The 16,322-nt window shown below is 36.1% G+C and overlaps 1 protein-coding gene across 1 annotated transcript in view; it reads right to left on the bottom strand.

The window, feature by feature from the left end:
* The window catches only part of WDR27 (WD repeat domain 27), an 81,202-nt gene that overhangs the window by 40,812 nt on the left and 24,068 nt on the right, over positions 1–16,322 (bottom strand). The window contains exons 17-20 of the mRNA XM_086626038.1: positions 9,910–10,031; positions 9,183–9,316; positions 3,078–3,175; positions 2,652–2,773 (exon numbers count right to left, since the gene is read on the bottom strand). Coding sequence (XP_086482164.1) covers positions 2,652–2,773; positions 3,078–3,175; positions 9,183–9,316; positions 9,910–10,031 — 476 coding nt within the window. The remainder of the gene's footprint in view (positions 1–2,651; positions 2,774–3,077; positions 3,176–9,182; positions 9,317–9,909; positions 10,032–16,322) is intronic.

Here is a 16,322-nt window from a genome sequence, read left to right on the forward strand (position 1 = left end):
TACAGCTACTGCTGTCCAAAACCAGAAATAACAGAATGTCATGTTGTTCACCTGTGTTTCTAGAATATCCTATGTATCTAATAATTTGCTGACAGGTTTCTCCTACATTTAATTGGAACATATCTTCCTTAATGCTTTAAAAGACCTTCTAAATGGGTTTTCTTTTTTATTCAAAAAACATATCTCCTGATCGTCCCCACTTACTAATGTCCAGGTAACATCACAAAGCAGTCTTGAAACACGGGAACTGATTTGCATGAATCTAAACCAGAAAATGTACATCAAGAATACATATATGTTGCAATCACTAGTGAGCATTCATTCCACAAGATGAGACTAGGGCTAGTCTGAAGAAAAACTCCCATAAATTTTGTTGTATAGGCACTGGATCTTCAGCATCAACTGTTTCACTGCACAGATTTGCTTCTATTGAACCACTTCTCCTCATTAGCTAACCTTAGATTCCAATATGTTTCACGCTTTAAACAGGATGTAATCTACACACAGTATTCTGCATATTTTAATAAGTCCGTAAAATATTTTAGCATATTATCTAAATGCAAATGCTCTTAGTTATATTTATTCTAACAGCTTTAAACTATACAACTGCAACGAAACAGTTGATGTGTAATTTTCCCATTGACTTATTTAAAGTATTAACTTTATGTAACTGAAAAAATAGAGAACTTTGGTCTATAATTTTCTCCAAAAATGGTCAATTTTCTTTGCTATACCACATATTTCTAGTTTTTTCCTAAGCGAATACTTGCCTACAGCTTTAAAGTTTTTCTTTATTAAATAACCTGAAGCCACTAAGCTGACCAAGCAAAAAGAAAAGCCAGAAATTTAAGCCTAGATGTGTTACAAATAGTACTGAAATAGCACAATTTTAAGTGTTTTACCAGATCGCATCTCTCAGGAAAACCCACAAAGAGTTATACAAAAGTAGTAATAAGGAACTGTTTTAAACCCACAGAAGGAGGATTTTCCAACTAGGAATGAAGAACCATACTCAACCAAACCTAACACGGTAGGCATTCCAGCATGTGTGATATCATAAGACCTCCAAACATTCAAATCAATCTTTAAGTAAAAAAAAAGGGCAAGTATAAGAGGTTTTAAGTCATGTGTTCTATTGCAGTACTGAGAAATTTTTGTTGTTGTTGCTACTGTTGCCAAAGTTTCAGAATAAATCAGATTATTTCAGATTCAACTTCATAGGAGAATAGTTTCAGAAGGAAACGTTCCTGCTGAACTGTCTTACAGTCTGTTGCAGGTAAGGCAAAAGGTAACACACACTTCCCTAATAGCAAGCTGCTTCAGTCATTCTCACTGCTGCCTGCCTTCCACTAGAGAACATATGAGATCTGGGTGCCTTTATCAAAGAGACTTATGACCTTGCCCATCCTTCCCAACATATAAAAACGTCTATCAATTACTATCAATTCTGGTTTTAGCCTCTAATTTTTTTGTTGATGGAGTGACTTGCTGAGTGGATGAGGGACAGGCTGTGGAGATTGTCTACCTAGACTTTAGTAAAGCCTTTGACACCATTTCCCACAGCATTCTCCTGGAAAAACTGGCTGCTCTTGGCTTGGATGGGTGTATGCTTTGCTGGGTAAAAAACTGGCTGGCTGGCTGGGCCTGAAGAATTGTGGTGAATGAAGTTAAATCCAGTTGGTGGCTGGTCACAAGCGGTGTTCCCCAGGGCTCAGTATTGGGGCCAGTTATGTTTAATAGCTTTATCAATGATCTGGATGAGGGGATCGAGTGCACCCTTAGTAAGTTTGAAGATGACACCATGTTGAGTGGGAGTGTTGATCTGCTTGAGGGTAAGAAGGCTCTACAGAGGCATTTGGACAGGCTGGATAGATGGGTCAAGGCCAACTGTACGAAGTTCAACAAGGCTAAGTGCCAGGTCCTGCACTTGGGTCACAACAATCCCATGCAATGCTACAGGCTTGAGAAGAGTGGCTGAAAAGCTGCCCAGCAGAACAGGACCTGGTGGTATTGGTCGACAGTCAGCTTAATATGAGCTGGCAGTATGTCCAGTTGGCCAAGAAGGCCAACAACATCCTGGCTTGTATCAGAAACAGTGTGGCCAGCAGGACTAGGGAAGTGATCGTCCCCCTGTACTTGGCACCGGTGAGGCCGCACTTCAAATACTGTGTTCGGTTTTGGACCTTTCATTACAAGAAAGACATTGAGGTGCTGGAGGGTATCCAAAGGAGGGCAACGAAGCTGGTGAAGGGTCTGGAGAACAAATCTTATGAGGAGTAGCCAAGTGAACTGAGGTTGTTTAGCCTACAGAAATAGAGGCTCTACACCATCTGAAAGGAGGTTGTAGCAGGAGTTGTGCTGCTCCTCAGTTGTGCCAGGAGAGGTTTAGATTGGAAATTAAGAAAAATTTCTTCACCAAAAGGATTGTGAAGCATTGGAACAGTCTACCCAGGGAAGTGGTTGAGTCACCATCCCTGGAGGCATTTAAAAGACATGTAGATATGGTGCTTAGGGACACGATTTAGTGGTGTACTTGGCAGTATTAGTTAGTGGTTGGACTCAGTGATCTTCAAGGTCCTTTCCAACCTACATGATTCTATGATTCTATGAGTTGTAGTGTCATTACAAATAAAAATCAATAAAGTATGTACCTTATTTTGGCAGATCTGATGAACTGGTCTAGTATGAACTTCTGGTATCACTGCTGTGCTGCAGCCTGCATTGAGATCAAAAACTTCTAATGCTCGGTTGCTGCCAGCTGTAAGAACAATATCTGTACAGTTATCTGTGTTAAAGGAATAAAACTGATCTAAAGGAACAAAAGCATATAGATAGATGACAGATAAATAGATATCAAGACTATATTGTATTTAGTGCTCTCTGAGCAACACCAAAAGTCTTACACTCTTAAAAAATTTATGTTCAAGGCTGAAGTTCAATATCACAAAAAAATACATCATTTTCACTCCAATAGAAAAAGAGTAGTACAGAATCTAATGTTAATTACTTTAACTGGAGTTATTTCCACATCATTATGTCCAAAGAGCTATGAAGAAAATAAGAAATACAAAGGATACAAGAGTAGAAATCATTTACTGCTGAAAGGCTGGTAATCTCCATTGTTGAAGCCATTGGAAATTTCTGTACCAATTTGCAAACACTTTTCTGTTTGTATCTGCAAAAAATATCAAATGAATACTAGTGTTAATGAAATAAGTTATGATTTGTGGCCACCAGTAAACTCCCACTGGAATCACAAAGCAAACCAAAATGCTTTATTTCATGGCTAAAAATTAAAGCCAAAGACCTTTTGACTTGTTGATGAACTCTATTAAAAACTTGGTAACAAAACTCATTTGAATGAAACGAAACATGATATTCATATACTGAAGATGGGTCTTCCATCAATGAGAAGCACTAAAATAATCCTGTTTATATATTTAAAATGTTGAAGAGAAAAAAATCTGTAAAATACCTATGATCAAAAAGCAGAAGTACCACTAGTTTCAGTATAGCATTTAATGTGCTGATTATAGGGGCAATAAGAAGATGAGGAGAAAACAACGAGGAAAGAATAATTCCCACTTAGATGGGATCAGAACACAGGCAACACAGAAGGTAGGTAATCAGATTGTGGAAGAAAGGTATTACATAATTCAAACAGACATAAGACAAAAGCTTAAATGCCTCTCACTTGTATAAGAACAGAATTTGAGAATAAAAATGTATGTCAAAACATAAGCAAATGTGCACAATCTACATTTTAAGTTAAAATAATTTCCTATTTGCTATAGAAAAGATTTTGTTATATCTTACAAAGGGCTTGTTGAGGAATTAATCAGAGGAATTAATCCAATAGAAGTCAGAAGATGTTGTAATGTTTATCAAGATAAATGTGTGAAAAGCATACAAAAGAAAAGCTTCTTAGATTGCTGAAAGGCATTGCAACTTATCGGTAAAAAGGCACATTTAACAAAATAACTGTGCTTTTGTCTGCAGAAATTCAACAGATTTCTGTGAATATAACAAGAGTTACTTTATAAGTCAAAAAAAAAAAAGAGATAATAACAAATAAGAAAAGAAATCTTTAAAAGGAAAGAAAAAATATTTTTATTTTCCCATCAGAAGCAAATTCTGAAAATAAAATTATATACGACTAGGTTAAGAATTTCATCTCTGTCTGGCCAGTTTCCATAGGTAAATCTGACAGTCTGCCATTAGCAAAGCTAATTCCTTTGTTGCAGAGTTTCCAATATGAATGCACTGTTACAGAGAGTTGTGAAGTTGTTTTCAGCTATTACAAAACACTACACACCCTAGAAAATGCTGCACAAATGAAGGCCAGGAGTGTGAAGTGAATGTAGGCAAAATTCCATCTTACCAGTCAACTGGACAGGCTATGATAGCATAAACACGTCCTAAAAATTATCTAAATTAGACCAACACCTTGTCAAGCAACAGAAAAGCTTGTGATGGAGGCAAAAAATGGATTAACAGTATCTGTCTTCTTACTGCTTTTTTTCCAGGTCTCCAATTCTACGTACAGCACATAATCTCGGCTGACAATCCTATAGATCAGGTATCCAAATAAAATCACATTTGTGTTGATATGTTCAAAACTACAATTCTGTCTTCCTTTAATGCCTTCCATCATTAGAATTCTGACAGCAGTGTAAATTACTAATCTCTGTAATCTCTTATATCCTGCATACTTTGGGGATGTAATTATTTTGGGGGAATTCATTTACAGTATATAGCTATTTTCAGGAGACTGATATATCTTCAGAAACAAAATATAAAACCAGATTCTAAGATACAAAGACTTCCTGCAATGATTGCAGAGAATAGTGTGTCTGCTTTCCAACAGATTTGAAGTCCTTTGCTGAAATAATTTTTCAGGAGACCCAGATAAATTAGAAACATTTTGATCACAGACAAAAACTTCAATGAATGAAAGTATGTTACTATGCTAAAACCAGAAGACAAATAGGCATCTAAAAAACCCCTCTCAAAATGTAGAAAAAAACCCAGCTTGATGCAGATCTGACATTTCAAATTTTAAGGAAAATGGCTGCACATGACAAAGTCAAAATTAAGTGACAGACTACAAACATCATCAGTATAACAGATCACAAGGTTTCAAGTTGTTAAATACATTTTTATATGCACTGTAAAACTTAATCTTCGAAGAGCAGTCCCATTATACATTTCCAGACACAGTCTTAAGTTCAGTAAAATAAGAAAATCAGTTACATGAAAGGGAAAAGAATCACTTCACCTCTGGAACACTTAGAATTCACCATAACTGAAAAATATTCTCTCCTACACTACAGAGGAGGGTGGATGTTGTTCACTGACCCTATGTAATGAGTCTCAGACGTAAGAAAAGATCAACACAGTAAATATAAAGAATTTAGAAATGGTTGCTGTTAGAGTGTTATTAGAATTCATCTTATGATTTATGTGCTTCTCATCTATTTTCCATTCTGTTCCTGACAACGAACAAAGTGTTTCACTTCTTTGATCTAATGGCTAAAGCTCAAAGGAACCAAGCTTAGAATACTCTTACTATCATGCTACTGATTCAGGTCTATGCAGCCCATTTGCTTAAGAAGTTTAAACTGGCTTAAAGTGATTTGCATAAAAACAATTATCCTGCTAAACATTAGCTTTCCAGAAGTATCTGAAATGAACACTCTCTTATGTATCATTAGCATGCTGAATTTTAAACCCGCTTAGCATGGCCTTTGCTCTATCCATCTATAATATGTTCTGACATAGTTCCCATTTCATCAAAGCAGACATTTTATCATTACTTCCCTTATTGTATGTATGATTACTACAACCAGTTGCTAAATATAATGATTTTAAAGGGCACTGTTACTGAAACACAATTTTCCCCTTTTAAACTTTCAAATTGCTCATGCTGATCTTTAAAGCATGTAAAACTACAAAAATGAAATAACAACCCATAGAAGAAGTTTTGTTCTGCTCAAATTCTTATGTGAATTAAAAGTAATTACTTTTTTTTTTAAAAAAGAACAAACTGAGAAGCCAATAGTTACACTTCACATCAACATGCATAACTGCTGTTGAGAGTGGAAATTCAATAGTTAGTAATTTTGGAGAATGTAAATAAAATTGTGTAGGTTGTGAATCATTTTGAGATTCATCATAGAAGCAGAAGTCAGGAGATCCGTATCCTATTCCCAGAACTGCAATAAATCTTCTTTATAACATTTTAAAATAAGGTTATATTTAAATAAGCCAATAAGGAATGTAACATTCTTTTTTCTTATTTCCACTTCTCAGTTTCACCTTTAAAACTGAACCAATATTTAAGCACTTAATTAAGTTGTTGTGATGCTTAGTTACTTAATACTTATAAGGAGTTCTTTGAAAACTCTGCAGAGAGGAACAGTGATATGATTTGTCATTGTACTGTCTTTCCCCCTGAAACACAGTAGCAATCTGTTGGTTAGCCAGGCTGCATTGCCATGCCCTTCTAATTAAACGTATGAAGCACACTTTGGGGTTAGACCTAGCATCTTCTTGAATCAGTTCCATTTAAGCATTCTTTCCAACTTGACTCAGAAGGCAGAATGAAAGAGTTGTGAGAAACAAAAGGAATGATGCAGTGTTGCATAAAAGAAAGAAATGCTGGGAGATGAACTGGAGGGAATCCACAGAAAAGGTTAAACCAAATTAACCTTTAATACTTTTTGTAATAGATACATATAACCAGGCCTCAGACTAGTTTGTGGATTTGTTGCAATGTCTACAATTCTGCTTTTGGTCTTTTGGCATTACACTTGTATCTCAGAGAGTCTAATTGCGTATTTTTGAGTTAGTGTTACTGCATCAAGAAACACTGAGAGCACAGCAATAACAAAATTCTGCTATAAGCACAACCATACATACTTTAACAGTTTTAAATCAGGATATTGTATGCTTCTAACAAAGCAATTAGAGCAACACAGAACACAGCAGATATTCAGTACCCAAGTCCTTGCAAAACTGCCAGAGTAGGTTCTACAATTACATCAAGTCCATACTACCTTTAGTTTCTAAACTAACTAGCTTAAAGGTAGTTCAGATGAGTCTTCCCCAACAGTAACTGCAGTATGAATTTTCTTCAGGTTACTGAATACCTTCCTCTGGGTATTCGTTAAAAAAAAAAAAAAAAAAAAGGCGATATCTAGAGCCAGCACATTGCATACTACATCAAAATTTCCTTATTAAAGCCTAAGATCCCACAAATAGAAGGAAAAAATATTTTTAACTAAATCTTAAAAATGAAAAATAATCAGAAGGGCTGACAGATCAGAATATTGATTTCCATCTTCTAAGTTCCTCCATGATTGCCTGGATAAATTTTAAGAGTTAAGAATGGTACAAAAGAAGTGCTTGTCTGCCTCAGTTTCCAAATATTACTTGCTTACACTATGAATAGATTTCATGCAAAACTGGTAAAAAAGAATCACTTTTCCTACTTTTTATGTTTCTCCTGTACTATTACACTTTGCTACAGGATAAGCACTTCAGAACATGAGTTCTCTGTAGAACCAGTTATGAAAAAAGAAAGTTAAGGTGAAAAATATACATTCAAAAGAACGTTTTTCTATATTTCAGCATTTTCTTTTCACTTTATTATTTTTACCCTCCTAATGTAATGTAAATACTATAAAATCAAAGCATGAATTTCTATATTCCTTTGTACGTAGTTTTCCAGTCTATTTACTACATTCCCATTCCAAAAAGAGTATATGACTAAAATAATATGAATAAGAGCCCCAACAACACTCTCCATTAAGGATTTTGAACATAAATAGAAGGTAAAGAATCACAACTGACATTGGATTAACTGTAAAACCAAGCAGATGACTGAAAACCACAATTAATTAACAATTTTGAAGAATTTATAAACAGAACTTAAATCATAACCCCTTAGCTAGTTTTTCAAATCAGAAGGAATTTCTGTTCTTTAAAAAGTGTATTTTAAAACAGTGGTATCATTTGGCATTTTTTTCTCCTTTTGTTTTCTATATGAGCATTTAAAGTTTCAGTGAAGTTTCACCTACTAGATTGAAAGAATCCAATCCAGAAAAGAACTCCTATTCAAAAACATATTTAAGCCCGTGCTTAGTATGTTTTTCCTGTGCAGTGACAAAACTACCAAGGAAATAGGCCAGTTTTTCCCATCTAAGGACGCAGCCCAATACTATTTAATATCATGGATGGACAGGACACATCATTCACAATATCAACTAACAGACTTCAGTGTTATAATTTTAATTCTGTGTATCTTCCCACTCAAAATCTAGTGCCATAATATCAGAGAAAAAAAAAAAATCTCTTCAAGATTCTTCAAGAATCTCTTAAATGCTATTGTGTCTAAACATATAAATATACACATGTATATACGTATATATATTTGAATGTAATAAAGTCTCATACACACAAACACTGTTGAAAACCAGCAAGAGCAAATGAAGAGCAGAGAAACTCAGTAAAAGGATACAAAGACAGTTTTAGCTCCAAACATAAACTAAAAGGACAGAAAAGGTATATCAGATATTTAATAAAAGAACTGACTCCAGGTCGGAAAAAAGGAGCCACATCATGATAAACAGAATAGTGTTAGTAAAAAGTGCATGAAGGATGCCCAACAATGAAGAAACATAGGAACAAAACAGGGTAAGAAAAGTAATTAGATACAATACAACAGTTGGAAAGTCAATGAAAATTATGAAAGTAATCTACTTCCATTTGACAAAGAAGGAAGAAAACAGTTGCAGCTTATTGGAGTCTCTGAAAGAAAAAGCATGTAGAAATATTCCCACAAGAGAAAAATTAGCAATAGCTACTCAAACATAACTTAAGACATTAATGAACACTGAGATGTAAAAAGGCAGAAGATAAAGCTCAGAAGGTCCCAAATGCTAACAGAGTAGTAATACAGTATTTGCAGCAGCTAAGTGATGCACTATAAAAAATTATTCATCATTTCCTTTTTTTCTATTATACCAGAACAAAGATATTTTTACAATTAGCTTTTACTATTTGTTCAATTTTTTTCTTCTGTAATATTCTTGTTCCTCAGCTCACCTCACCAGCCAAAAAGTCCCAGATCAAACAGTACAAGTATTTCCACTGGTCTGTTAAGGAGAAATTGTACTCACCGTTTGAACTCATCCTTGGTTGTGTCTAGGTGGAAACTCAGTAGATGAAATTCAGCTCCACAACATAGCAATATAAATGCATCTATAAAATAAAACTGTGCAAAGCCTACAGTCTTATGGAACTTTTCTTTTCCCTGAAATGCAAAATGAATTATTAAGAATGGATTTTAAGATACTGAATATTTTTGTCTGAGATTCCTGATGTTAAGGCATAATGTCCATGTTATCTTGCTCATTTGCCAGGAGGATAACACACTGTGTAGTAGCCATTCCTATTTTTGACATCTATTAATCTCAAAATGAAGTTTTCATTCTACTTAAATTAGTTGGCATTAAAGTTAATAGTATCTGCAGTCAATTGAATCTAATACAATCTAGCTTCATACTCCAAACTTCCATTTGAATTGGGAAGTAGTCTATAAAGTCAAGCAGAGCTGAGCCAATGAAAGCAAAATATACAGAGCAGACAATAAAACCAAAACTTCTAGATATGCTCACTAGTTTTGTCTGCCAAGGCTGGTTTTTTCCTTTTTGTAAATTGTCATGATAAAAACCGAATTTAAGTCAATGGAGACCACCTAGATCATGGTATCAGCTGGAATCACCACCACTCAGTAGCTCTGAAAATCAGGCTGTATGTTCCTTCTACATAGCTGTTAAAATGGAGGTAGATGAAAGTGCAAAACGGTGTTCTCTATGAACCAAACTGTCAGAAGTTTCTAATTACCAGAATTAGGGCAGGTTCATTATTGCAGACTGACCAGACCCTTAAAGTTCTGTCTTCTGATGCTGAAACTAACCACTTCTTGTCATGACTCCAGCCAACAGAGTTAACTGCACCATCATGACCTAATAAAAATAACAATGGAAATATCATAAAGCCCATTTCTTGAATTTATACATTGCTCCAGAGTTAATCATATTGTTTTAATACAATTATATACAATATTAAAACAAGTGTTAAATATGCTTCAAATAGTTGGATTAAAACTGGTAACAGTAAACTAGTTATTGATTTTTTCTTCCACCAAAAAACATGGGAAAATTTATCTCATTAATAATCAAGATTCACAAAATTAAATAAGGTCAGAGAAATAGCAAGTTATTCTACCTGAAATGTACAGATTTTTACTGTCACAGTAATATTAACAAATTCTATCTCCACACAAAACTGAATTAGAAGCACAGAAGTGGTTGTAAGGTTATTGTCATTAATAGTGATTCTTGCTGCTAACACTTGTAATTCTGGTCTTTTTCATTAAACACTGTCTGTCTCAGAGTTAAGTGCTGAATTAGATTAAAATTATTCCAAACTGTGGCAAAAACTCCACAGAAAATATTAATCAATCTTCTAAGGTCTGGAAAAGCTGTCTTCTGATGCACAGGTATTTGAACATCAGTCTGAAAAAGACTACCCAGAGAGAGATATTCAGGGAATAATTTAATCTGACTTCATCTTCTTGTTAGCAAAAGAGTGAAGAAAACAACCATCACTGACAACTTGGCTACCAAATATTTCAAACTGCAACTCAGATGGTTAAAGTCCAGAGCCCTATGACTTGCTACTGTATCCAAATGGCAAAACAGGATGGTCATCGTGGAAAACGACAAGCACTCTACATCTGCTTATCATGGAGACGCCCAAAACCTGGCATCTAACCCACAGTGTTGATGTTCATGTGCTATTTTACTCTAAGAAGCTCTCCTGAGTGTTTCATCCTAGATTTCTTTGTCTCTGCCAATCCTTAATAGCAGAGGGTTGGAAGTCCAGCAAAATTGAAGTTACCCCACTGGACCTTGTAAAGACTGTTTTATTTTTTGTCATATTGTTACCCAACAATAAAGGGGTTAAAGTTTTTGTGTAAAAGTTTCATGAAGGGTTTAGTAGGTGGTAGGTGATTCACGAATACCTAAAGAAACCAAGGAGATGAATGACCATCCTTGAAGCTGTCAGAAGTGATTAAAAAGGAGACTCTTTTTCAAGAACTGTCTGCCCTTGGAGGGAACATCCCAGAAACTGCATAAACTTTGTTATCATGTTCTTCTGAACTGTGAACATGCAGTGACCTGGGAGAAAAGATATTTCCGACAGGGGGAGATTGTGACGACCTACTCACAGACCACCTACCCTATATACACCCCAGACCCAAAAGAAAGGGGCAGAGGAAGACAACCGAGCATGTGAAGTAAGTTATATGTAAAGCGAGAGAAAATTAACCAATTGTTTAAGAATATGTAAATATGTTATGAATTATGCATGATTGTAGTGTATAACTAATTTTCTGTCCAGAAGCTGGGTGTGCACACTAGGAGGAGAAATCCCCCATGCACCCAGCACTGCAATAAAGAATGTCTGCTTTCTATAACTCGAAAACGAGTCTTGGAAAGTTCAATTTCCTTTTCAGGTATCAATAGGTGTGCAAGAAAAGTACTGGTGTGGAAAGGTTCAGCCCAAAGAAAAATCCTGAATCCCAGGATGATTACTCTGGCAGTGAAGACCTTCAAGATCTCAATCAGGCTTGATATGAACTTCGAATGCTTAACTTAAAGTGCTAAGAAACTGACTTTATAGAGTTGCAAAGTGCCATATATTCTAGAACAAGACAATGTAATTGATGGGATGATGCTTTAAAAGGAAGAAAGGCAAGGCTACGGAGACTCAGAAGGATTTTATCACATAAAGCGGTAAAGGAACGCACCACAGCTATGGCAAATAAATACTTATTGTCGAAGTCTCTGCAACAGAACATCTGACTTTGACTTTGAAGTTTGGTGGTTTAAAACACAAAATATAAGCAGTTACAAAAGAATCACCAATCCAATCTATCTACAGACAATGATAATTCTGACTATTTTTCAGTTATTAGAAGAGCATATTCAAGAAACATCCTTGAAATTCGATTTAAGCAAAGATACAGTATGACTTGAAAAAAGAATTTAAGTATTATATTATAATGAAATTCTATGTTAAACATGATCTGAAAACCATTTAAGACCTTGCAAACAGTTGAAGTAGTTTATTTTATTCATTTGGCTTCTATTATTGTGTTAACTGTTTTTGTAAAAGCACAATGAACATGCCACTACAACAGCTTCTGCAGGATTGTCTCATTAGATAAAAAAGATATAACTGGCTGTTTAAAAATCATAGTTTAAAGTATTATAATCTCCAGTTAACAGCAAAAAGCTTTTACAAGAAACAGACTTTTCCATTTTCATGTCACAGAGTTAAAAACAAGATTAGAAACTTACAAAAACAAAACTTCAAAAGCCAGAAACATCATCCAGAAGCTAAAATTAATAATCACATCTAAAATTATATTTATGTTGATCAAAAAATTCAAAAAAGAAGAAAATGTGTCAAATAAAATTAGCAAACTTTGGCCCATATTTTTCTCATCTGTCCAGATGAAGTCTGGCGAATTTCACCTAGACTTAAAACATTCAAAGTTCTTATGCTGCCCTCTTGTGCACAGTTTCTCTTTAGTCAGCCAAAGTTTTCTATGAAAAGAATTGATTGCTTTAAATTACAGGAAGACTAATGAACTTATCTCAGTAATTAAGATCTTCCATGGTAACATATATCTATAAAATGGCTTATAAACAAGATATTTTAATTCCCAGTTACCAAAGACTTCTAGAATTTTCACCGTAAAATTGCATAGGTACTGGATAAGTACCTATGTAAGTACTATACTTATTTTATTCTCAACACAAAGACTTATTTGGGAGCTTTGATTTTATAAAAGCATTTGGAAACCTTGAATTATCTGCATTAAAGAAAAAACAAAACAAAACAAAACTAAAACACCCAAAAAAAAAAAAACCACAGTTTACCAGAAGACGTAAAACAATTTTCCAAAGTGGTAAGGAACATGAGAAACTTTAGGAAAATCTGAGGTTTGGAAAACTGGAAGAGCCATGCAAAAAGCTTAAGAATCTCTGCACTCCAGGTCCCCCAATCCCAAAGCACAGTGAAGGAGATGCCAGCTGGCTTGCAAGAGGCCAGTAAGCTTCAAAACAGGCGTTGCTCAGGGTTCCTCAGTCCTGAAGCACATTGAGAAGAACAGCAGCTGGTTTTGTAAAAAGACTTCTTCAAAAAGGCCATGCTGGCTCTAACTCTTCTAAAGCCAGCCAATATTACCTACATTTCACTATAGGACACATACACCTGAAGAGGAATGTAGCACTACTTAAACCTGTAACTGAGCACTTCGGAGAATAAAACTGAATAAATTAGGCTTATAGCATAATTGCTGTTGTTATGCTACTCTCTGATGGTGCATTATAAAAATATGATTTTTGATAATCAGCTATATTCAGATGTTAATCCTGCCTTGAAATTGAAATTTTTTCACAGAATAGATATCATTGCTGTTTCTTGAAAAAGAAAAGTTTTACATTACCATTGATTGCAGCTCTGAATAAGAGTAATGCATCAGGGTTTTTAATGAAAATATATTTATGACAATTCAAAACCAAAGGCATGTAAAGTAGAAAATAAATAGGTGATTTCATGATAATCTGAATTGTACAGAAGAACTACATGAATGAAATAAACAAATAATTGATGGTTTGTGGTTCCTGCTCCCCTACAGTACAGTATCTGACATTTTCACATTTATGTTGCTTTTGAAAAGAACTACATGCACAAGTTGCATTCTTATGCTACCTAAAGAGCCTAAAGTAGAATGTGGTTTACAATTCTTTTTAGACTGTGAATCATAAAAAAAGACATAGCATAAAGAATGAAAGATATCAAAGAAATAAATTAGATGGTGCAAAACTTACAAAAACTAATAAAACAAAGACCATTGTCAGAAGACCAATTTAGTAATATTTATCCTTTCTTAAGCAAAACAAAGAACTAGTATTTTATGCCTTAACTACTGGCACCAGAAAAAGCTTCTCTGTAGTAGCATGAAGTTTAGCACAGGTCACTTTACTCTCCTTATCACAGTAAATTAGCCTGCATTTGCAGACTACTGCAGTATTTTAGACAGCTCTGAATGTTGAATTAGCATAGGAATCTGAACCCTGTATGTGTGATGGTTTGATGGGGGGGGGGGGTCTGGTAGCAGGAAGAGGGGATTTGCTCCCTGTGACCTCCCCGGTTCTGGCCACCAGATCGGACTCCCATCCCCCTCGGGGTTGAGCCAATCAGCACCTCTGCGAATTGCCCTATTCAAGTTGGGACAAAGGAACCGGAAAGGTGCGCTTATGCCCAGGAGGAGAGAGGGGAGGGGGGCACTGCCCCCGCTCCCGGCTCCCAGCCAGGCAGCTGCCCACGCCGGGCTGGCGCCACCCACTGAGGATGGCGGCAGTGGAGCCGCTTGGGGAACTCGGGCAGAGCCCCGCTCCCGGGGTGCCCGCTGGGCTGATTTCACCCAGAGAGGACTGAGATCTGAGAGAAACGGCCACACCGACACCAGGTCAGTGAAGATGGAGCGTGAGGAGGTGTGCCGGAGCTGAGTTTCCCCTGCAACTGGTGGCGAGATGGCAGGAGGCCCCCCTGCAGCCAGGACGGTCTCAGCGGAGCAGAGACCCACTTGCAGCCCATGGAGAAGTCCATGTCGGGGAAGGGATGCCTGAGCCTGAGAACAGTCGTGAAGCACGGGACTCACGACAAGCTAGAGAGGCATCTAGAGTCTGTGGGACGACCCACGCCGGAGTGAGTGGCAACGACTCCCTAAGAATCCGAGACTGTAGTAAAGCCCACACTGGAGCAATCCGATGGGGAAGGATTGCATCCTGCAGGTAGGACTCACACTGGAGAAGTTTGTGGATTTTCCTCCTGAGTAGGGGATCCACTGAAGCAAGGGAATAGGGTGTAAGGACTCCTCCTCCTTTGAGAAAGGAGCGGCAGTAACAACATGGGATGAACCGACCTGCACTCCCCCATTCCCTGTCCCCCTGCACCGCTGGGGGGAGGAGGTAGAGCCGGGAAGAAAAGGAAAGGGGGGGAGGGGGAAGGTGTTGGTTTTAAGTTCTTGCTTTGTTTCTTTTTATCCTCTCAAGTAACCAGTTTTGTTTCCCTTTGTCCTTTTAAGTAACCATCAATAAATTGTTTTGTTTTGAGAAAGACAAGTCTGTTTTGCCCGAGACCATGGTTGGTGGGTGTTCTCTCTCTGTTCTTGTCTCGACCCTCAGTCCCTTTATTATATTTTTCTCCTCTCCACTTTACTGGGGAAGGAGTGAGAGAGAGATTGTGTGGAGTTTAGTTGCCAGATTGGCCTAAACCACGACAGTATGTTACGCAATACATCTTAAAATATATCTTATAAAACCATAATATCTAATTTTACTTCATAGAAAGACAAAGCTTTTTGTTAATAATGTGTTAAAACTTAAGTACTGTTTCCTTCGTTGTTTATGGAGTAATATGAACTAAGGTTTTCTTTCAAATTTAGAAACTTCTCAATTCTTATTTTTTTTTCTGCTTTCAAATACATTTATGTAGGTGAATTTTTTTTCTTAGTCAAGTCTGTGTTTTCTGTTATTGCCAGTATCGAGCCATTCCTTAGATATTAGTTAGAATGTAGCAAGTATATGGAGGTATAGATGCAGCAAAGTCAGTAAGTTAATATCTTCCCCTGAGATGAAACAAAGATAAAACCCAGCTATTACCAGTCAAAATCAAAAAAAGCCTGCATAAAAACAAACTCCAGTGCAAAAAAAAAAGAAATCAAAAAAAGAGTATTTCACAGAATTGAAATGTCGCTTTCTGCAGCACATAATCTAGGTACACTCAAGTATAACCAGCCTGCCTAACTTCTTGATAGTGGTTCACATAAAGAGAAGCTGGATTTGTGAGGCAAAAGACAAACTGCAAAGAACAAACCTTTTAAAAAAAACACCTTTAAAGATCTTGAAAATCATTTACCTCTCAGCTGCTTCAGATTACTTAAGAAGGATCTGTTAATAATCTGAAGAAACACTAAATTCTTTCAACACAACTTTGTTAAGCTGTTGTGTACCAAATAGTCTAGCGGTACTATATCATTATTTTTATAGATGCCTGTAACAAGTAAGGGAAGGAAATACAAATTTTCATCTCTTTTGGTTAATTGCATTTTTCAGAAATCCTGATCTTCTAAATCAGTATTAAATACATTTCAGATATATAGGGTTCCTTTGGAC

This window comes from Tauraco erythrolophus, chromosome 2 (genome assembly GCF_009769465.1).
Source record: "Tauraco erythrolophus isolate bTauEry1 chromosome 2, bTauEry1.pri, whole genome shotgun sequence".
Taxonomy (NCBI): domain Eukaryota; kingdom Metazoa; phylum Chordata; class Aves; order Musophagiformes; family Musophagidae; genus Tauraco; species Tauraco erythrolophus.